Raw genomic sequence first — 22,745 nt, 5'->3', positions numbered from 1 at the left:
TGCTTGTTTTCTTCAAGCCATTTAGCCGCTATTTATGATGGATTGAAGTTTGGAGCTGATGTTGAATTATCACATGAAATTCTAGATTTTTCAAAGATCTACCAAGCCTTCCTAAATAGTATAGCCTTTCCTAAACTACTGCAGTGCCAAACCAGCACTAAACCTTTTTTTTTTTTTTTTGGGTTTGGCGCCCGGCAAGATGAAGTGGCAACTACAATTACAGCAGCATAGCAAGTGCTTGTTAATGTTATGATACAAGCCACGGGATGCCAACCCAATTAGAAGTGATTGGAGAAAAAAAAACCTATGTGCTGCGTGCATGCCTTTGCTAGCAACGATTGAATTAAACACTTGTCAATCCAAGGATGATGCAGCCAACAAGTATTTTTGTTCTTCGGCCATTATCTTAAGCAGGTAACTTCAGGAAATTAATTTTATCACAAAATACATCCTAATTATGAAAAAAAATCGTAATTAATTAACCTTTTATTCAAAAGCCTGTAGCGAGTGGATTGAAGTAAAAATTTCACCAGGGTTCGTTTATATGAATTACGAAGTCAAAATCCTCTACATGTATATAAGCCTAAAGGCGAACTGGATTCGATCTCTGCAGATATATATGGAATCGAAATGTCCTGTGGTATATTGGGAAAAAATAAGATAGGTTTCGCATGCAGAGCCTGGGCAACTTGGGATTCAAGGTTCTTAATTCAAGGTTTTTCAATTATATTTTATGAAATAAAAATTATTCTGAAACATGTATAAAAACATAAAAATAAAATTATTTCTTAAATATTTTAAAATATCCTATTTATAATTTTGCTGAAGAACTCATTTCACCAAGCCGGCTCTGCATGTATTAAGGAGAGAAGCTAACAAATTTCAAACAGGAAAGAACGATTCATACCAAGTTCCCTTATTTACTCACTTATTAATTTAGCTCACTTCTTTAAACAGAAAACTGAGAGTCCCAGCAATTTCTAGAACTCGGTTCTTCTTGACTTCTTGCACATGTATACTCGTATATAAGTGAGGTTAGCTAGACAGGGAGGATGTGTTGATACACCTAGATGCTGGCAAAATATAGTTCTAAACCCAGCAGAGAGATGGCTGGGAAGCCTTACAGCTAATACTAATTAACGAAACTCGTTGGTCTTGTTGCCAGCCGAATCCAACCTGTGATCATCTTGAAACTAGCACAAATGGAGATACTGACTTGAATGACGATGTTTTCTCATTTAGTTTCTAAATGGGGTAATTATGAGCTGGATACACCCAAGAAAGCCAAAATTGTAGATGCCAACAAATTAATAATGGCTGACAAGAGTTTTCCATGAACCATTTTCATGTCATCCATAATATTGTTGTTGGGTCATATCTTCAATCTCTCCATTTTTCTTGGGTCAAAGTTGGTGTTTAAGGAGACAAAACCAGCAAGAAATCAAAAAGGGTTTCATCTATGGACACCCCAGAAGACATCGTGAATGTAAGTGGAAAATGCTACGAGAATGTTAAAGTATTCTCGGAAGGATTGTGGAGTGTAAAACCTGGAGAAAGTATTCTACAACATTCATTGGTTCGTTTCCATTTTGAGTTACTTGCGATGTTCTTCCTCGCCGGTTCATTTCACTTTTTCCTCAAACGATTTCATTTTTCACGTTTCACCTCGGATGTCCTGGTAATATATGCTGGTTTACAAATTATTTTTTTTTGTTTTCAGTAGCTTGACATGGTTGTAATTCTCCACAGGACATAGATGGTAGCTTAACAAATTAAAATGTCTGTTAATCTGCTCATCTTTCTTTCCATTTTGAAAACTCAGTAATCAAAAAGATCTCAAATTTTATGCTAGGTGAATCAATGATTGTCTCTCTCTTAATGTCTTCTAGGCAGGTATAGCAGTGGGACCGACTGTAATGGGATATTACTTTGGCAGGACATCAGATGACTTGTTCCATACAAGCATTCCCAATCAAGTCGTTAGTTCATTATCAAAGATTGGTTACATTCTCTTCGTTTTCTTTGCTGGAGTACAAATGGACACGACCTTGATATGGAAAACAGGAAGAAAAGCTTTTTCTTTAGGGGCGTTCATCTTTGCAACCAATTTCATAATGGCAAGTTCTATTGCTATCTTTTTCCCCAAAGATAATGGCTTAATTATCGGAATCAAGGGTGGAATGATTTTCACTGGGAATATGTATTTTGAATCAATGACCCAGACCGAATTCGTTGGAGTCTGTTACATTTTAATGCAGCTTCAGATTATAAATTCACAGCTCGGACGCCTTGCTCTAGCATCATCAATGCATTATAAGTTGATGAGCCTGGTATATAATATTACGAATGGTTTTGGAAGGGGTTTTAGAACTACATCGATTCGTGTTGGAGTTCAGATGGTTATTTTTTCCTTGGCATACATTTTGTTTATTGTGATCATCTTGAGGCAGATGATATTCACGTTCATTAGAATAACACCGCAAGGTCAGCCTTTGAAGGAAATTTATGCTACCATTACCATGGCCTGCGTGTTTCTTTTAGCATCAAGTGGTGATTGTGTAGGGCTAAATTATGTGTTTGGCCCTTTAATACTTGGCTTGATAGTGCCTGCAAGGTCTCCATTAGCTGAAATCCTGGTACAAAAGTTTAATACGGCTGCTTCAGGATTTCTTCTCCCACTCATGACAATGTTCTGTGCCTCCAAAATTGATTTACATCAATTCATCTCGGAATTCAACACTCTGGTCGCCTTCAAGATCTCATTGATTGGATTCGCAATTAAGGTGGCGGTAACTTTTCTAGCGGTGTACTTTTACAAGTTACCTTTAAGACATGCTGCTGCGCTTACAGTCATCTTGAATGCCAAAGGCCATTTCGAGGTGGGAACTTTTATCAGCTTCAATCCACTTAAGGTATAAAAGAATGCTTTCTCACTACTTCCTATTGATTAGTATCTAAATACCTGAGAAATTCTGGTCGTGAAAGAAGCACCTAATTACTCCATGTGCATTCCTTGCTACGAAAAAGATGATTAACTTGAAGGGTTTTTTTCTCTCATTCTACTAAATCTCTCTCTCCCCTTCAGGAAATTCAAAGTACCAGTGGGATTTTGTTACTATTTCTGTTACAAGCCTTTCAACCACTTCTTGTCAAGACTCTCTACCATCCTGCAGAGCACTACGTAAGCTACAAGCAAAAATCGATCGAGCAAGTTTCAAATGATGCAGAGCTCCAGATACTGGTATGTGCGCATAGAGAGGAAGACGTCATGGCAGCAATAACACTCCTAGAATATTCTAATCCAACAAAACAGAATCCCTTGTCCATTTATGGACTCTGCCTGGAGGAACTTGTTAGCAGCTTTATCCCTGTTCTAATCAACCACCAATTAGGACAAAAAATCTCTTATTCTGAGGGATCCCGCTCGCAACCCATCATTGACATCTTCAAGTACTTCAAGACGCAACACAACAAGTTCGTCCAGATGCATGTGTTCACTGCAATATCACCATTTAAACAGATGCACGAAGACATTTGCTGGCTGTCTTTCGACAAGGATTGTTCCCTAGTAATAATTCCATTTCATAAGAAATGGAATAGCAAAGGCAAAATGGTTTCAAGCAATACTGATTTGAGGAATTTGAACATCAACGTATTGAAAAATGCCCCTTGTTCTGTAGGAACCCTCATTGATCGTAAAAGAGCACAGGGGTTGTCTTCTATTTTTTCTACGTCAGCAACTTACCGTGTGGCCGCCCTGTTCGTTGGAGGCTCAGATGACAGGGAGGCAATATCTTATGCCTTAAGGATGGCAAGAAGCCCCAGAGTTCATCTAACAATCATGCATCTCGTTGCACACAATGACGATGTCCATAATTGGGAGAATATGGTCAATGATGACTTTTTAAGAAAAGTGAAAGCAGAAATGTCAGGGCATAAGAACATCGATTACATGGAGGAGACAGTGAGAGATGGATCTGATACATCTGAGGTACTTCAATCAATTGTAGAGGATCGTGACCTTATCATGGTAGGGCGTCAACATGAAAATGAGCCTCAAGCTTTAGCAGGCCTATCTGCAGAATGGATTGATTTTCCAGAGCTTGGGCCAATGGGGGACCTGCTTGCATCTGAATATATTTCTAATCCAGTTTCAGTTTTGGTGGTTCAACAACAAAAGAAGAAAGTAAATGTTACAGCTTCAAATTAATTAATGTTTCGAAGTTGCAAGCAAACATCTGCCAAAATGTAAAAGAAATAAACCCAGTTACCCACTCCTCCTAGTTACAACTTTAAGAACACATCCTTGTTCATTACAAATCTTGTGAGTTGTGAAGATAAGCTTCACACGGCTTTAGCTTTAAATGTGCTGATAACTTCATTTAAGTCTCCACGACTGTGTAAAAATTAGGCACCATATTAATTTATTATTTAACGAATTCCCATTTGTTCATTTCTAATGATTTAATTCGGCCCCAATTTCATGAATCGATTTGGCAAATAGGTGGTGGAATGAAGAATTGGTTTGCATTAACAACGAAATCTTGAAATCTGTCAATGATACACGAAGTTGGGGATGAATTAAAGGATTCATAATGCTGATACTGCTTCAACAACAGCTTCGGTGGGTTGAGTTGTGTAGGCTATTTAGTTAATTAACGCTCCAAGGTTGAGAAACTGCAAAAACGATCCTAAATACTCTTGTAGTTTCTTTCTGACTAGTTCTGTTGCCGAAGCTGGGCTGGGATCGGATTTGAAACGTTCAACTTTCTTTTTTTGTGACAGTTTTCGTAAGAAAAAGAAAGTGCAGACTCATAAATGTTAGTTACTGGAGAAGTTTATTATGGAAAAAAATTTTAGATACTAAACATGCACAACGTTAAGTTTGAGTTAGTAGAGCAACTTAAGAAATTGTCACGATAACTCTGTCAACAGGTCATTAACCAAGATCAAAAGGCTGCACTGATTCTAAGCAAACTACTGGTATCCTAGTTCTTCAGAAGCTTGCCTGGTAGATATAATCCAGAAGCATCCCAAAAGTTGCATCTATTTACACAGTCATTAGCAAAATGTGCTGTCTGTGCAGGCCGCCTAGCTCTTCACTGCTTCTGCAATAGAAAACAAAATAAATTAGGTGTATCGATGACAGGCTAAATAGACTAATGCTATACTTGGCAAAGCCGAGGCTTAAACACAGAAAAAAAATAGGTGGTTGTTCAGAATTAATTCGAATTTCTATTTCAATAACAGGAGATCATCTCGTATACAACATGTTATAGCTAGCTAGATTTTTTTTTTGTGACATCTGATCTGGAACTCTGCATCTGCTGCTTGAACACTCAATATGCATGAATGGCAAAGCAAAAACAGAGACTATGGCATATCCATTAAGCAGTCAAAGAATGTGGAGAATTGGTGTGAAAAAATGCGATGAAAACAAATTTGCAACCTACATCTGACAACATTTTCATTGGTGATTTCCACTCTAAACAGTCTCGCAAAGCAAGAACAGAAAAGGCCAAGGAAAAGATTGTTGAACTGATCATAATTAAGAAGATACAACAGATCCAAAAAATGATAGTCGTGCGATTTGTTTTAAATCCACTGGGAAGCAATGCTGAAGCTTGAATTTTGATGAAGTTCTAAGCTGACTGGTATCCAGGAACCTGGCCAGTGAGGGGACGGAAGTGCAATTTGTTATAATGGTGGAGCATACTATTATTATAAACTCGGTTCTATTTTCTAATCTCCAACAACCGCATCAACCAGTGTAATTATACATCTACAGTAAACACATGAAGGTCATCATATACTACGGGAAAAGGATGGCTTTTATAAATAATTGATGCAGTTTTGTGTTTCCCTCCTCTAGACCCATTAAGCTGGAAAATAAAACTAAGGGAGAAACCCAAGATCTATCCAGCACATTAAAAGTGGGAAGCAAAGTTCCAGTCATTGCAGACAATGGACAACATCTGTATCTGAGTAACATGAAAGCCATTTAAGTTATTAGAGGAGAACCAATCTCTTTTTGTGAACTTGATGAGAATTTACTTATATTTGCAGCAGGAGAGTTGTCATCCTCCGTATCCAGTGCAACCTGCTCCTGGTTATGCTCAAACTCAGTACAGATGCAGCAAAATACAGTAAATTGTGAAAGCAAGAGATCTTTACAACGTTCAAAAACCTCCTAAGATCATGCAGCACAAAGAGGAATCAACGGCATTGTACATAAAACACGAAAAAAAAGAATCATGATCATCCTAATTACTATTAGTGCTTTAAAATAACTCTTGCAAAACCATAGGAAAGAACTGACCCTGCCACTGCTTCTCGTGTTGCTCCTCCTGTTTTCCAAGCCAGTCAATGAAATTCTAGTTCTCAAATTCCAACCCAGTTACCAAATTAAAACACATTACCTCCCAATCAAATTTTTTTCCCCAGTTGATTGGTTGTTGCCATGCTAGACAACCCCTTGGAAGAACACCTTTTTTCCCAGGCTCCCTCCTCTGCATGTGCATATGCTCCTTCTACTTTCCTGTCTCTCTCTTTCTAGTTGAAAAACAGGGAAAAATTTTAAAACTTGGCATCGAATAAGCCACGTAGTCCATGCGATATAAAAAATCAATTAAATTCTGCCTACCCGCACTATAACTCTAATTAAGAAAATTACATAAAAACAGATGCAAACTGTGGCAGTCTAATCCCGTACACTTTTTACTGGTAGCAGTGTTTTTGTTGCCATGATTCCTTCCCATTTTTTCGGACGAAAAGACAGGAGCCATGCTTGCTGCCACTGTTTTTATTGGAAGCGCCATCATTACTTTTTTCTACCGGTGCGGCGTGTATATGATCGTCGAATTCTTGTTGGTCATTTTTTTCTTTCTTTCTTTTTTTTTCTTTTTTACTAGAACAAATATATGATTATCCTTTTTATTTTTTGTTTTATTTTTAATTTTATTATAAAAAATTTATTTGTTTTCAATTTAATTTCTTACTTGTTATTTTTTTCATCAGTTCTTGATTTTTATAAAAAAATAATTTATCAATTCGTTTGTTAAAATTTTATTGGCTTTTAGTTTTATCATTCAATTAAAATTTATTTTATTTTATTTTTTATAATTTAACTATCATTTTTTTTTATTAAAGTTATTTTTCAATTCAATTTAACCCTCCAATTAAAAATTTTTGTTTGTCTTTCCTCTAATTTATTTTTTATTTTGATTTCCACCCTCATTCCTTTAATTATAATTTTTCTTAAATATTTTTGTGTGATTGATTTTTTTTCCCGTTTCATCATTTGATATTTGATTTGTTAGGAATTGGGCTTCATATTTTTTCCATTTATAATACTTGCAGTCTGATGATCTGGGTCATGATTTTGAAAAGTTAATGTCGCTCAATGTCATATCCCACATCAACGGGTGAGGGATTAGTAGCTGGCCTTATTAAGAGTGCTGGTTGCTAACTTGTCATACGTATTTTGGGGCGTCAGACTCGGATGTGGGCTCGCATTACCAGGAACAAAACCGTGAGGGCGGTAAGGCCCAAAACGGACAATATATAGCAAGTTAGGTCGGGCTGTTACACTCAATATCTTTTTTTTCTCATTTTCTTTTACAATCTTATCGCTCCACAATACTTTTTTTTAAAAAAAAAATTGGTGATATGATTATCTTCAATTTCTCTTCTATAACTTTATCTCAGTTTCATGACCTGGATCACGAGAGTTGCAGATATTTTTGTAATAAAAGTTTTTTTAAAAAATTGTTTGTTTGCATTTGAATTTTTAATATGTTATTCTAATTCATATATATATATATATATATATATATATATATATATATGTGCGCGCGCGCGCGCGTGGGGGGTTTATTCAAATGAACTTTATTTCTTAATGTAAAAAATATTTATTTTTAAATAATATTTTTGACATGCTTGACTTTGCATGATATTTTTTTAATGTGTTATTTTATTCAATCAGTTTCATTTGTGTTTTTATTTATATTTTTGTTATATTTTTTATTTTAATAAACAAGTTTAGTAAATACAATTGAATAAATATCTTATTTTATTTTATGTAATTAAGTATCCTGATTTTATTTTTGTTATCTTTTAATCTTTTTAATTTTTCTTTTAGCTATTGTTGATGATTTTTTTTATTTACAAGGATAATTATTTTTGTATTTAATTAGATGTTGCATAAATTTTTTTATTTATATTTTAATTTTTTTATGTTAAAAAATATATTAAAATAGTTTACATGCCCAGTAATTTTTTAAGACAAAATTACAATATACAGTAAAGTGTTGATAAAGTAGTTAGTGTTTATCTAAAACTTGTCACCGGTTCAACCTGGCATGACAGGTGTGAGAATTGAGAACGGGCAGCAACGTTCCACTCATATTTTTTAGTATTCTTTTGAGAGTACAGACGACGTCGCAGAGTACACAGGCCATCATGATCTTGCCACCTTCTTTTTGCCTGCTTTGGAGAATGTAATTGTGTTTGGCTACAAGCACACTGTTGCGGATTTTTTTAAAAGAAGAAATTAGCACGGTTAAAAAATGGGTGAATTGATATATGTTTTTTTAAAAAAACTGGTAAAATAATATATTTTAATTATGCCATCTTTTAGAAATATGATATAATTAAATTTTAATTTTTTTTATTTAAATTAGTCGATTATTTGAATTCAATTCTATTAATCGATTAATTATTTTACGTGAAAACAATAATTTTATAAAAAATTTCTTTCAAATATATTTTATGATTCAAAATATATATTTTGTCTAACTTGTTGACTCAAAAATAGACTATAATTAAATTTTTAATAAGTTATTATTCACACAATGGTGGGTGATTTTGAGCAATTATGTGTGAGTTTGTTATAATTAAATGGTAATATGCCTCAAACAGATTACGTGGATGGCCTAACAGATGCATTTATGGGCTACCGAGATAGGTCTAGATCTAAGAAAAGGTCTAACCATGTCAGATCAGAATGACAGCTCAAAAAAGTCATAACTTTCGATTTATCCATTGGATCGCGCTTAAATTTTTACAGAATTTTCTATAGGTCATTTTCCTTATAATAACAATTATGTCGCTTTGCGGACCGTTGGATATTTAGATGTCAAAAATCTCATCGATACCCTCTAATTTTAGCAATTTTAAGATTTTTTTTGTTATTTTTGAAATCGGTTAAGCAAAAAATAACACAATTTAACCATGTTGTTTTAAAAAAACATGATACGATGTAACAGAGTTATTTCACTTAATTTTTTTAACTAACATCAATTTGCTATTTTTTTTTAATTTTGTGTGCCCAATTTATCCCACTGTTGCTCGCTTATAAATTGTTTTATATTGTCCAAAAAAAAAAATACCATCCTGTTGTTGTGGTCTGGGAAGGGGAAAGTTTTGCAAGGGTTAATTTTGGCCGGTTTCGTGGAATTGCCAATCACTAAAAAAAAAAAAAAAGAAGAAGAAGAAGAAGAAGAAAAGAAGTCACCGGGTTTTTAATTTTTATTGTGGCCTTGGACTTATAATATTGTAGAGTGAAACATTATAATGACATCCATGCCCTTTTTTTATAAAAGCTTATTTTAAGGGTATTTTTCATCTTTTCATACGGAGGTTTACTTGGCATTGTTTAATTAATTGAGGGCAGATTGGTCTTCATGCATTTTTGTGCACACTGTAATGACGTTGTTTCCTTTAAGAGCAAAATGACATCTACCTAAGTCACAAGGTATTTTAAGCGTTTCAGAATTAATTGCACAATAAATTGTCGAAACATATCCTTCGAATCCAAAAAAAGAAACGGATGTGTAAGGGCATTTACATACTTTCCTTCTAGTTTCCACGATAATTATCGAGTTGAGAGAGGGGTTGTTGCGTCTTTTATCACTTATATAATATTATTTAAATAATTAATCTGGAGGAGCATGGGGTTAGTGAATTTAATTTGCGTGGCCAAATAATAGCATTCAGGGTGGCAATGGAATCCTCTCGATGGTCTCTACTTGACCAGGTGACACATGTTTTTTTTGTGTCTCTGGATTGCCATCGTGTTGTCTCTAAAAAAATTCAACGATTCTCTTTAATTGTTTTTATCTTCAGATTTGATCCTTAACAATTTTTTTTTTATCACTATAAGATGCAAGACCCTTGCATAGTCTTACATTTTGTTGTTCTTGCCACCAGGACATTGCAGCCGAACCAATTATATTTCTTCCAATTGATAATGAGATTTCCTCCTCACTTCATCCGCGGGCGTTAGGCTTAGAGCGTGTTTGACAGTATGGTTGCGGATGCTTTTCAAATAACTTTTTGTGCCAAAATACATGCCAATGATGTTTTTTCATTTTTTAAAAATCATTTTTGACATCAGCACATCAAAACAATCCAAAACGTACAAACCATATTAAATTTTAGCAAAAAAAAAAATTCAATTTTTTTGGGAACGCGGGTTGAACCGCGTTCCCAAACGCTTCCTTAGTTGAATAGCACAAGACTCTGTGTTTATGCTCTCTTTTTACTTTCCAGTTCCGAGTTTGATGCTGCAACTAAAATAATAAATGTCTTGTTTATCCTCCATTTGATATTTTAAAATTTTATGGTGGATTGTTTATTTTTGTATTTTAAAAGTATTTTAAAAAAATTAATTGTTTTCGCTTTGAATTATTTTTTTAGTATTTTTAAATTATTTTGATGTGTTGATATTAAAAATATTATTTTAATGTATTTCCGAGAAAAAACACTTTAAAAAACAACGGCTATCACACTTTCAAACAAAAAAAAATATATAAATATTCTTAAAAAAAATTATAATAAATATTGAGAATATTTTTTTAGAGTCACTCACCGATCATCATAAAATTTCGAGCAAAATCGTGAATTTGTGTGCTCATTATTGAAATAAGACCTCTAGTTCTGCTATTTAAAACTTGATAAAGATTTTCACTCATCCATGAAATGATTATCCATGTTTGCGATTCCGATTCAGCACTTGAAGTTTTATAAGAGGCAACACATGAACCTGTGAACTTTAGAAAACAGTGACGAAGTATAGCATTATTTCTTTTTACCAATCTGGCTTGGTTATGTTTTAAGATTAATTTTTGTCCTATTTCATTAAGAAGAGATGGCTATCATTTATCTTTGAAGAACTCGAAGGTGTAACCTTTTTTTTTTAATTAATATGTGTGTCTGAACCAGCTTGCGTGTATCTCGATTAATCCAACGGATCTTAAAGTTAACGACCATATAAACCTCCAATGACCCTGAGTTTTGCAGGACTCGAACCGGTAATATCTAAAAAGCAAATTTAGAGCTTGATAAGTTAAGTTACACCGATTAGAGTTAATTTTTTTTAAAAAAAATTTAATGTGGTTTTTTTTTTTCAATTTTTATTAATATGTACAAGGTATAATCCACATGGTGTATTTATTTTTAATATTAGATGTTATCTCGAATTAGTAACAATGAACAGTCAATTCCCAACAGAGCAGGAAACACCCGCACCTCTGAAGTTCACAGATTGCAGGAAAACTTTTATTATAAAAGAGAGAGGGCCGAGCAAAAAGCTTCTCACACTCTCCCTCGTCCATGAAGCCACATCCACTCAGAGCAAAAGCCTGAAACCCAGAATTGAAATGCAAGGACCCATTAACAACTCCCAGCCTGTAGTAATTCTCTCTCTCATTTTCTCATAAACAAAACCAAAAGCTCCAAAAAACACAAGTCCCCACCTCACCTGGGTATTAGTTATTAGCTGTTACCAGTACAATTTTTCCATTTTAAGAAACAAAAATAACTTGAAATTCAAAACCCTAATTTCCCACAATTCTACACCAAAACCCCCAAAAACCAAGCAAAATTAATCTAACACCAAAACAATGATTAATGGTTTTGGTGATGATCCAACATCAGCACCAGCAAACCTCTACTACGGTAGCACCACACCCAATCCCTCTCTCCACCTCCACCCATAGATCCCCGGCTACACCCTCCCACACTCAATCCCAATCCCCCCTTTCTCTGGTCCCACTCTCCTCCTCCTCTCACCGCTTCCCCCCTCCTCCTCCTCCTCCTCCACCACCACCACCACCTTCCCTCGATCATGTAATTTCCCCGATCGCATCCGCGGCCCACCACTCCGCCGAGCCAGCCCTCATGTTGGCTACGGTTCGTCTCTCCGATATCTCTCCCTACGATGGGGCTCCTGGTGGGCCCTACGTGCGAGCGGTTGAGGCGTTATCGGGGTCATTAATGAAGCATAACGCCGCGGTTATTGAATTGGGGAGTGCAGAAGCCTCCCTTATGCGGTGTGGCCTCGAGGCCGCAAGGTTGTATTTTAGGAGTAGATCTCAAAACGGTGTCGTTAAAGGTTGTAGCAGCCGCGGAGTTTACATGTACAGGGCTGGAAGGTTAAAATGTTTGTTTCATTAGTGTGAATTTTGATTAGAAGTGTGTAATTAGTGGAAGACTTGAAACTTTTAAATGGTTTTGTGTGTAATTAGTGTAAAGCTTAAAACTTTGAGTGTGTAAATAGTTGTGGTTTCTGTCAGGATTGATTTTTTTTTTGTTATAAATGCGTGGCAGGCCAGTTGAAGATTGTGATTCGTCTCCGCCGTGTATGGCTGAAATATTTAGGTGTATGGGAAAGGCAGCGCGTTCTGCTTTATGTGCAATAGCAAGACATCTTCGTTTAAGGAGCGAGTAAGGATGGTGATGATGGTGGATATTTTATTTTGAAAGTTTGTGGTGGCTATGACTTTTATGAATGATATGAAGCTTGCAAATTTTGTTGACTGCAGCGTTTTCAATCAATTACTTGATGATACGCCATTGCCTGCTGGCGAGGTGTCTTCTTCGGTGCTTGTTGCCACTTATTCTCATACTTCTTTACAAAATGGAAAAGGGGCTATTGGAGGAGGGAAGATGGCAGTTAATGGGGAAGTTGAAAAGGGACTGTTGACTTTGATTTCCTCGGACAGTCCTGGTCTGCAGGTGTTTTTCTGTCTTTTAAACAAAATGATATCTATAACAAGTGTTATTCTTTAGTGTTGGAGATTTATTCCTGAGTAGTATAGCACTTGCGGGTTCAAGTTAATTCTAAAGTTTCTTTCTTTCTTTTTCCCAAGCCATGAGTAATAGATGTAATTTGTTTTATACTATCTTACATGCTTTTCGCCCCTAGGTTTGTGACCCCAATGGTCACTGGTACTTGGCTGATTGTAGTTCAGCTCCAGGGAATCTTTTACTCATTACTGGCAAGACACTTAGCCACACTACTGCTGGACTTCGTCCTGCTGCCTCGTATAGAGCTGCTCCTGATTACTCATCGGGTGCTAACAGTGGTGGCAGGTATAACTATTTTTTTATTTGAAACTAATTATTCTCACGCATCTTATGTTTAAAAATGTTATATTTGTTACAATTCTTTTTCATCTTTAGGCTGCTTATTTAACTTAACTGCTGCAGGACTTCACTGGCATTTAGACTCATGCCACAGGGCAATGCCATTTTAGATTGTTCTCCTATTGCAGCAGCTGGTCATGTTATTCCCCAGAGCTATGTGCCAATATCTGTGAGTCAGTTTTTGGATGACCTTTCCGCTGAGGAGGATGTAAATTGCAATCGACCTGATAATACTTATGTAAGTTCCAACTGGAGTTTGCCTGTAAGGCTGTAAGAGTAAAAAGAATGTACACTAACCAAAACTTTGTATATTAGATTTATCCTTCTTTGTTTGTTGTGCTTTGTGTCCTCTCCTTTTTCTCTATTCTTCTCTAAAGGTTGTTAAGAGTAGGTTGTGCTGAAGTAGATAAACATCTGTGTTGTCCACCCTGTTTTCAGTCAGTTTCCTTCAACAAATAGAATTTGCACTGCAAACATTGGATCTCAAAGAACCCTTCTCAAGCAACAATCATGGAACTCATGTTGTAATTGATCAAGTTCCTATTCTGTGATTTTCACTGGTTTGCAAAACTAATATTTCTCGACTTTGACATCTGGAGAAAAGGAAAATATTGAAAAATTTAGCTGAAATGAGGTGGTTCTCAATGTGAAAGAATATTAGATCATCATGCGGTTTCCTGTCTGTACTTGTTCTTTATTCACGTGGGTCGAGACTTTCATTCTTATTGTCAAGTTTAATGCTTTACCTTTTATGGTTTGCTGATCAACTGAAACTTTCTATTGTAATTTTTTCATACGAGATTTCATATTAAATTTTGGATTTACAGGTTGCTCAAAATGATGTGAATAAGGAGCTATCATTAAGAAGTGTTCTCTCAGATCCCCTATCGTGAGTTCTGTCTTTGCTTCTGTTTTTTCATTATGCTTGTTGGATTTGATATACTGGCATCCAAGTTTGGGTTACAATTTCAAATCTTGGAATCAAGTAGGTTATTCCAATTCAATGTGACTGGCACTTTTTTCTTTCCATGGCTTATATTATATTGTTAAATTCACCCGGTTAAGATATCTTTATTCCCTACTTCATACTGCTACTAATACAGCGTGGCAATTTTTATAAACATATATGAACAATGCAATAAACTATTATGCAGATTCTTTCTTGCTGTTTTTTCACAATCAACCTCTCTAATGGTGTTTCTGTCCATGTGTTAAGTTCGAGAGTAACTCAGCAATAAAAGAAAAATACGTAGCCTGAAATTATTTCTTAGGATCAAACACAATAACCTACTTCACATGCCATGGAATTTGTATGGTCATATATCCCTGTAACTAAGACTTTTAGGTTGTTGGTGGAAAAGATGGGTGATGAATCTTTTTGTCTATATTTCATCTCTGCGATGTTTCCATTTCATTGATATGTAGTGAGAAGTTTGCAGCACTGCTGGTCTACCTGTGCATGTATACATCGTGAGAGTATTCCTAGAAGTAGTTATTAAGGACCAACTTTATATGCATAAGTTTTTGGATAACCTCATCTCTTGGTGCCCTCAGCAGAATTCTGGGTTCCTTGTCATAAAAAAAAATAGAAAACCCTTAACCGAGGTTACTAGTAGCAAAAAAAGAAATAGAAGAAAGGAGCACTTAGAGAAAAAGAAAAGAAAAGAAAAAGAAACACTCTTAGGCAACTGCCCAAACTAAACCGAAAGACTCATAATTTCATCATTGAAGTCCCCATCTATTACATATAACTATAATAGGCACCAAAGCCCTAATAATTCTGAACTAAACAGGTAATAGAAATCCAAATTGAAAAAGGAAAACCATACATGGCACTCATTATTATTCTAAGTTCCTAAATAAACCATAATTCCCAAGTAGCATTAAATTCTTAAGCAGGACATTACTAAATAGACTAAGTTTACAAGAAAAGCAAGAAATGTTGAATTAAAAATCAGAGTAATTCGAAAAGTTTTTTCTATTTGGCTGCGTGACTTCTTATGTGATTATGATAAAATCACTTTTACATTCATGGTCTTCTTATCCATGTATCGGTTTTACCTCTCTTGTTTAGAGATACAAAGAAATTGACTGCTGTTCTAATGTGTGCTATGTGAATACTGAATGGGTCATTCCTTTTCCGCTCACTTATCTAATGATGCCTCAGAGGTGCATTTCTTGAGGATGCCGTGGTTGTTTCCTGTGGACATTCATTTGGTGGTCTCATGCTGAGAAGAGTCCTTGACATGGTAAGTAGGATTATCTGCTATTTTTTTTTATGGAAATTAGAAGTAATTTTCATAGCAGCTTAGGAAGAATATGTAAGATTGTAAAAACACTAGATGCTCTATGTTTTTGTATTGGATGTAGTGTCATACATTCAAGGCAGTTTCAGGGCATGTTTCATATATTCTTATGACATGACATGAAAGCAAGCAACAAACTTGGACACCCATCAAATTCCTTGCTCTTGGCCTGTCATTATACCCCGAGCAGTAGAAAGAATTACAATCCCCATCCCACCTAGATGTCAATTGACGCTTCATCAAATGTTTCAGCTAGTATTTATTGCTCTTACTGCGTAGGCACAAAAACAGAGGTGTAGCCTGTTTATGTTTTCTGTTATTCAAGGACTGCTACCTTGTGATGTGACATACTCTTTGATATATTCTTACGAGTACTAGTCTGCTGCTTTTGTACAATAGACTTTCCTAGTCTATATAGGAGACAAGAATCATAACTCCAGTTGTTTGCATCGCAGTCAAGATGTACACTTTGCAATGCAGAAATTGAGGCTGGATCTTTGGTTCCTAATTATGGTAGGCTCTACTTGACTTGTTTGAGTATTTTGTCTTGTTTATGCCCTCTTTCTCTCTCACACAAATCCTTTTGATGCTTGGTCTTGCTAGATACCAATTCCTTTTCTGAACCTCTTAACTGTATCTTTTTTTGTTTTTGTTCTAATATTATAACTTGTATGCAGCTCTTAGAGCTGCTGCTGCAGCTGTAAAGAATGAAGATGATCGAAGGCTATTTTATAATGCAACTCTGCGGAAGCGTCGCAAAGAAATGGGTGATCACACAGATTCCATGAAGAGACAACACAGGGTATGCTTCGAATCAGAGCCTGATATTTTTATTATCTAGTTATCCTGTAAATGCACTCATACAAGCATGCAAGGATATCCAATCATCAACTACTTAATTTTGAAGTGGTTGTCGGGAAGGCAACGCAAAGGGAATTTGGATGTGTGACTTAGAAAATTTGTATAAATTTCAACATGGGCATTGGCTCTGTAGACAGTAGGTGATATCCATAATTATCTAATGGTGACTTACAGCACAAATGAGGCATTAAGAATTGGTGTGAAGAACCTTGATTGTGGCATATTTTGCCTCAACTGTTATGGAACATTGATAGCTCTTCCTGTAGCGTTCTATTTTGAAAGGGTTCTGTTCTGATTTTTGTCAGTGATTCAGTGATCAAAACTACTCAACTCTTTTTTTTTATTCTTTTTTAAATGCTTTGAAATCAATTACAATCTGATGATGACTGAAACCACAAATGAATCATTAGGAATTGGTGTGAGGAACCTCAATTTGGTATATTTTCCCTCAACTGATATGGAACATTGGTAACTCTTTAAGGAGCATTGTATTATCAAAAGGCTCTTTAAGGAGCATTGTATTATCAAAAGGATTCTGCGTGTTTGATGTTTTCAATGATCAATACTGTAAATTTTTTGTTTCCAAAACCGGCATGCTGGAAAGGTAGCTGGTTTGTGGAAGACAGTTTCTCCTTGGTGATTGTTGAAATGATTTTTTTTTCTCTTTTGGCTGTTTACAGTCTTGTTTTTTATCTGAATTTTAGAATTTGTTTATCTCCCACAATTGAACATCCAATGTACTTGGGTGAATGTTTTGTGGCAACTATGTTAATTCTGAAACTGCTACTGGTTGCATAGGGTATCAAATCTGACCTAATTTTAACGTTATTGCTGGTGATGTTGGACTGCCACTTTATATGTCTATTATTAAATTTTGCTTCTAGCAGAGGCTGTTAAGCGAGCTTAAATCATGAAATTATCAGCAAATAATCTTTTGATCAAAACCGTAACGAATTGCTGAAATTTTTACTGTGAATGGTGCATTCTGTTATGCATTAGGAAGTGAGTTGGTTTCAAGCTTATGCATTTTAACTGATTATTTATTTGTCCCTAGGAGAATGTAGATATTGCTGCTGCTGATGGCTTGCATAGAGGAGTGCAGTATCCTTTTTCTGTAAATGAGAAAGTAATGATTAAGGTTAGTTTTTAGCATTCTGTTGCCTGTATTCTGATTATAGCTGTTGTCACTTGAATGAATGAAAATTTGAGCGATGTTTTGAACCATGCAGGGAAATAGGAGGACACCAGAAAAATTTGTTGGAAAGGAAGCAATCATCACTTCACAGTGTCTGAATGGCTGGTGAGTTGAGATGGCTTTTTAGAGCAGTTAAACACTACTTGCATTCTGATAATCACAGAATTGGTAAATTGAAACATTGTGTGGATGTTAGATGCAAAGTGCCAAGATATTTCCCTTCCTTTCTTTCAGGTACTTGCTTAAGATTATTGGCAGTGGTGAGAATGTTCGTCTACAGTATCGCTCTCTTAGAAAAATTTTGAGCTCTGAAGCCATTGAAGACAGATGTGCTTCACAACCGATTCAAAACAGCAGCTAATAGACATTAATTTTCCACATGTACACTTTTACCTGCTCTATAGGGCTCAACTAGTGATAGATCTTGTCCTGTTGATGCCAAGAAGGAAATGATGTCCTTTTCTTGTAAGTTATTGTATCTGAATATTTAGCTAGGATAGATGTGTAGGTTATATGCAGCCAGAGTTCCAGTTAGCAGCTTGTAAAGAGAGGATGATCGAGGATGACACGGCCGTTCCGTTTCTTTGTAACAAGAGGGGCATGCACACCGGAGAATGGTTTTTATTAAATGTCATCTGTTTTTGGTTTCCGTTTCTTTTTGGTTTTTCCCAATTGTGAGAGGAAAGTATCCTTCTTTTGCCTCGTATTTTTTTAATGTTTTTTCCCTCCTTTTGTCGCACACCCTCGACTGCATGAAAGCAACCTTGACAAATATTGAACTCCAATTGGTTTGTATCTACCACTTGTTAGCTACGCGTTGCCTTCGCTTTGTTTCTGATGAACTAATATTTTAAGGGTACGAAGTAACCGATGGTTGTCTCCGTAGCTTGTAAGTTATTTAAAGCTTCTCATTCTGATTGAACAAGCAAATCACTCGTTGTTTTTAATGTACAGTAATTCGAATAGAAAATAAAATTGAGAAAGTAGGAACTTTGAATTGGTGAGTGATAATGTAATGTAATTAATCATACACCGTGGATCATGTTATAACAAAGCATTTTTTATTGAAACTATTTTGGATGAATTCCAATGAATTTCAAGACATTGCTCGTAACACTATTTAGTTATTTAGTGCAATAATGAAATGATGTAATTATCCCTTAATTATAAACAATGTATTTGAGGGTAAATTGATATTTTTACGATGATATAATCATATATTACAAATTATATGGTGTTATATTAGGCATCTTATTTTTATTGCACTGTAAAATTAGTTTTTTGGTTTTTTTACCATTTTTTTGGTTATATTCACGGGCATTATTGTATTTTAATAAATATTAAATATTTTTTTTTAAAAAAAAACTTGATGGCATGTGCTAGCAAGTGGACGACCCTCGCGCTATTTGAGCAGCGTGTAATAAGGCATGCTCGGTCATTGAAAGTCGTGTTCACCAGTGGTGTTGGAATCCTCATAACACCCTCTACGCAATGGGGTGATGTGTGTTATGGGATTCCTTAGGGTTTGGTGCCCGTGACAATTTTTTTTTTTCTTCTCTCTCTCCTCCTAGATTTTCATGTTATCCCATTAAAAAATCCAAAGCATATTTGTTAATTTTTCAGATTTGATTCGTCTTATTTTTATTAAAGTTTTTTTATCTTAAATAATTTATAAAATTATAATGCCTTTTAAATTTCACCTCCTTTATTTTTTTTATCTTTCAAAATTGATCTTTCAAAATTGATCTTCATCCTTTGATTGCTATTTTGTTTTTGTTTGAGATCATTTTTAAAATTTATTTTGTTTTATAATTTCTCTCACCTTTGAGTTTTATTCTCTCATATTTGATCCTTATTTTTTTTTTGTTATTTTTTAATTTAACAAGTTTTTTAAATTGACTTATAATAAATTTCTTAATTGAATGTTACTACTCTTAAAGATTTGACCACGATTAAGATATTCGCTTGGTTTTTTATTTTCCTTTGCCTAAAGCTAGTTTTTTTTTTCTTATCTCTTCCTTGAGACCACATTCTGCTTTTTTTAAACTTGCTTCCTGTAGAATTCTTTGTTGGTTTTGAAAATGATTTGATTATTTAAGGTTTTTTAAACTATTCTATTTAATTTCCGGAACGAAACCAGGACCACAAATCTAATTTAATTAACACTTTCTAGATTATTTTTTTAATGCTAATGTAATGATATAAAAAATATATATAAAAAACTTTTATTGTATTTTAAACTATTCTAGAAACACCAGGAGACACATTATCCAGTACACGCTTAGTGTATAGGTTACTTGTAACCTTTTTAGCATCGCTTCGTTTCTCCTGTGGTGGACCCACTCTCATTTTCTCCAGCATCCCCTTTCTAGTACTCAAAACCGAATTGAATACTTCATTCACGCCGTTACCCAACCTATCCAATCCCCCTCCTAACCTCTCCGTCACCATCTCCAGCTCCTTAACGGCACTGCTTGACCTTTCCCCGTTCTCTCCGCTACCGTCGACCATGACGCCACTCACTTCCTTAATACGCGCCTCCATCTCATCAAGCTCGTTGAGTAGATACCTCTTTTTGTCTGGCCTATTTGAAATCATTGTGTTGAGAAAATTGAACGAGTCGGCCCACAAAAACTCAGGCGGCGCTCTAACGGCAACAACTAAGCCCGTGGATCCACGTAACGCCGTGACCACAACTCCAGCAACGAATACCGTTACTAACCCAACGGCGAAGATCGTACGGCGAACTAGCCTTTCATCGGCTGAGATCTTTCCACGTGGAACCTCCTTAAGCCTCAATGCCAAATCTCTCGCTAAATTCTCCAAATTGTTGTTGCTATCAAATATGGGTCCTTTGTAATTATTTACCCAATCAGATAATGAAACCCTAGCTCTTGTCAGCTTCTCTTGATCTTCACTGCCGTTGTTAAGAACGTGAAGTGCAAAACTGAGGACAAGTCGGCGATGGCGGAAGCGTTCGATCTCTGAACTGATCGAGTTGCAGAGATCGAGGAGCCTGACACTGTTATCCAGGTAAAAATCCAAAGAATTATCGAGCTTGAGAGAAGAAAGTAGATTTATGGCTTCGTTATGTGTGTAGGAGAGAAAATCAAGGGCTGAGGAAAGCCAGGAGAGATTTATTGCAACGGACGGTGGAGATGAGGAGGAGGAATTGGTTAAAGTTTTGAGACGACGAAGAAGGGATTCGTCGAAGGAGTGAGAGAAAAGGTCGAATTTCATATGGGCTGCATCTTTCTTGTTCTTCTTCTTCGTATTGTTAAACGGATCGAAGAAGGAAGGGAAAATGGAAGTCTCTGTTAGAAACATTGTGATTGGTGATAGATGATGATGATGAGAAATGAAATGAAAAGAAATATAAAGCGTCTCAAAATCAAAAGAGAAAATGGTGGCTGGGATTTTAAACATACGAAAAGGAGATGAAAAGAAAGAAATGAGGAAGCTGCTGCGCAGTTGGCATGAGTGGATGCTCGATGGTAAAGTCGCTGCACGCTACTTTCACTTTTTACCTTTTGACGCGGTGCAGATCCGGACAATAATAAAGCCGTGTTTAGAGGTTTGCCTTTTCAAGGGTTTTTTTTTTTTTTAAATATATTAATTTTTTTTAATTTATTATATCAAAATAATTTTAAACTATAAAATATTATTTTTTTTAAAAAAATAAATATTTTACTTTAAAACTTAAAAAACAAGTAAGATAACACAATATAAAAAATATTTAAAAATATAACATAATTTTAGAAAGTTATAGATTACTTCCACAAGTTTCGGTTATGACTCTCTTTAATTCTAAAAATTAACTAATATAATTTATAATAAAAAAAAAAAGAAAAAGAGGGAAAGAGAAAAAAATACTGAAAATATCAAAATTTTGATGATGATATTATTGATATTGTTGCAAAAATATCGACGAGAAAAGTCAAGAACAGTAATTAAAGTAGGCTACACGAGTTGTTCAAATGTGTTGGGGTTCATTTACCTTCGAACGGCTCTTGTTATACACTCCAGTCATTGTTGGTGATTTTTTTTAATGTCGTTGGATTCGTTTCCTCGAGATTTTTTCAACGGTACTAGTGGTGTCATTATCGAAACTTCTGTGTGTCTCTAAACTTTTTTTTTTTGTTTATCTCTCTCCTTGTAATTTATGGATATAGAGAAAAAAAAAACTTCAGAGATACACCAAAACTATGATAATGATACCACTAGTAAAGTTTGAAAGATCTTTACGAGACTAATCCAAAAACATCAAGGAATGTCATCAACGATGACTGGAGTATACCACACAAGCTATTCGAATGCAAATGAGTTCTGGTACATTTGGATAACTCATGTGGCCTACTCTGGTCACCGTTTATGACATTTCTTGGTGTTATTGAATTTGTCTTGTTGATATTTTTTTAACTGTATCGGTGGTGTCATTATCAGAGTTTTGATGTGTCTTCGGGCTTTCCCCCCTTGTTTTTCCCTCTGCTCTCTTGTTTTTTTTTATTGTAAATTATGTCAGTTTATTTTTGAAATTGAAGTAAATTGTATATGACACTTACGACCATCTACGACTCTTTAAATTATATTATTTTTTTAAATATTTTTTGTAATGTGTTATTTTATTTATTTTAATGCTTCATTTTAGGCGAACATCATTTTGGTTACACTGTCAAACACCTCCCTAAAATATAATCTAAAGTTTGAATATTTAATTTATGTTTTTGTTTCAAGGGTTTTTTTTTAATTTGTGATTTTTTATTTATTTTAAGTAATGGTTGTCGTTGTTGCGTGATTTGGAATATGTTTGTTTTTTCAAGTGTTTTTAAATTTTTTTAAATTTAAATTTTTTATATTTTTAGATTATTTAAAAAGTGTTATTGAAAATTTTTGAAATTAATAGTTTTTATGTTTTAAAATTATACTAGTATAGAAAAATAAAATTTTAAAAATAA

The 22,745-nt window shown here is 34.9% G+C and overlaps 3 protein-coding genes and 1 long non-coding RNA gene across 7 annotated transcripts; 2 read left to right on the top strand and 2 right to left on the bottom strand.

Moving 5' to 3' along the window:
• The first annotated feature begins 1,063 nt into the window (after window positions 1–1,063).
• LOC7481595 (cation/H(+) antiporter 15) lies at window positions 1,064–4,475 on the top strand. Its single transcript, XM_002316109.3, has 3 exons — window positions 1,064–1,678; window positions 1,890–2,912; window positions 3,086–4,475. Exons 1-3 carry the CDS (start codon window positions 1,460–1,462, stop codon window positions 4,208–4,210), a joined length of 2,367 nt encoding a protein of 788 aa, XP_002316145.1. The 5' UTR covers window positions 1,064–1,459; the 3' UTR covers window positions 4,211–4,475.
• Window positions 4,476–4,819: 344 nt separating this feature from the next.
• Window positions 4,820–6,806, bottom strand: LOC112328912 (uncharacterized). Its single transcript, XR_002984232.2, has 2 exons — window positions 6,320–6,806; window positions 4,820–5,108 (listed from the first exon to the last, which is right to left on the bottom strand). It is a non-coding gene; the product is annotated as an uncharacterized LOC112328912 (long non-coding RNA).
• Window positions 6,807–11,580: 4,774 nt separating this feature from the next.
• LOC7492953 (uncharacterized) lies at window positions 11,581–18,603 on the top strand. 4 transcript variants are annotated; one of them, XR_002984422.2, is made up of 12 exons: window positions 11,585–12,434; window positions 12,610–12,726; window positions 12,825–13,017; window positions 13,208–13,374; window positions 13,492–13,666; window positions 14,256–14,317; window positions 15,596–15,677; window positions 16,190–16,247; window positions 16,412–16,536; window positions 17,660–17,733; window positions 17,825–17,895; window positions 18,025–18,103. XR_002984422.2 is itself a non-coding variant. In XM_024610943.2 (12 exons), the coding sequence occupies exons 1-12, from the start codon at window positions 11,911–11,913 to the stop codon at window positions 18,149–18,151; spliced, it is 1,785 nt and encodes a 594-aa protein (XP_024466711.1). In that variant the 5' UTR covers window positions 11,586–11,910; the 3' UTR covers window positions 18,152–18,603. The 4 variants fall into 4 exon arrangements, 1 of the variants encoding a protein (XP_024466711.1); XM_024610943.2 differs by having other exon boundaries at window positions 11,586–12,434; window positions 17,650–17,733; window positions 18,025–18,603; XR_008060361.1 differs by lacking the exons at window positions 17,825–17,895; window positions 18,025–18,103 and having other exon boundaries at window positions 11,581–12,434; window positions 16,134–16,247.
• Window positions 18,604–20,001: 1,398 nt separating this feature from the next.
• Window positions 20,002–21,467, bottom strand: LOC7492952 (protein BPS1, chloroplastic). The gene has a single exon (XM_002315029.4). The coding sequence runs from the start codon at window positions 21,214–21,216 to the stop codon at window positions 20,026–20,028; it is 1,191 nt and encodes a 396-aa protein (XP_002315065.2). The 5' UTR covers window positions 21,217–21,467; the 3' UTR covers window positions 20,002–20,025.
• Window positions 21,468–22,745: the final 1,278 nt, after the last annotated feature.

Source organism: Populus trichocarpa, chromosome 10 (genome assembly GCF_000002775.5).
Source record: "Populus trichocarpa isolate Nisqually-1 chromosome 10, P.trichocarpa_v4.1, whole genome shotgun sequence".
Taxonomy (NCBI): Eukaryota; Viridiplantae; Streptophyta; class Magnoliopsida; order Malpighiales; family Salicaceae; genus Populus; species Populus trichocarpa.
The sequence above is the reverse complement of the archived record's forward strand: the minus strand, read 5'-3'. Positions and strand labels throughout refer to the sequence as shown.

Coding starts and splice junctions, on each gene's coding strand:
- LOC7481595 (XM_002316109.3), top strand. CDS start 1,460: ATGGACACCCCAGAAGACATCGTGAATGTAAGTGGAAAATGCTACGAG. Junction 1,679..1,889: donor GTTTCACCTCGGATGTCCTG/GTAATATATGCT, acceptor AATGTCTTCTAG/GCAGGTATAGCAGTGGGACC. Junction 2,913..3,085: donor TCAGCTTCAATCCACTTAAG/GTATAAAAGAAT, acceptor TCTCCCCTTCAG/GAAATTCAAAGTACCAGTGG.
- LOC7492953 (XM_024610943.2), top strand. CDS start 11,911: ATGGTTTTGGTGATGATCCAACATCAGCACCAGCAAACCTCTACTACG. Junction 15,678..16,189: donor TGAGAAGAGTCCTTGACATG/GTAAGTAGGATT, acceptor TTTGCATCGCAG/TCAAGATGTACACTTTGCAA. Junction 16,537..17,649: donor CCATGAAGAGACAACACAGG/GTATGCTTCGAA, acceptor ATTTGTCCCTAG/GAGAATGTAGATATTGCTGC.
- LOC7492952 (XM_002315029.4), bottom strand. CDS start 21,216: ATGTTTAAAATCCCAGCCACCATTTTCTCTTTTGATTTTGAGACGCTT.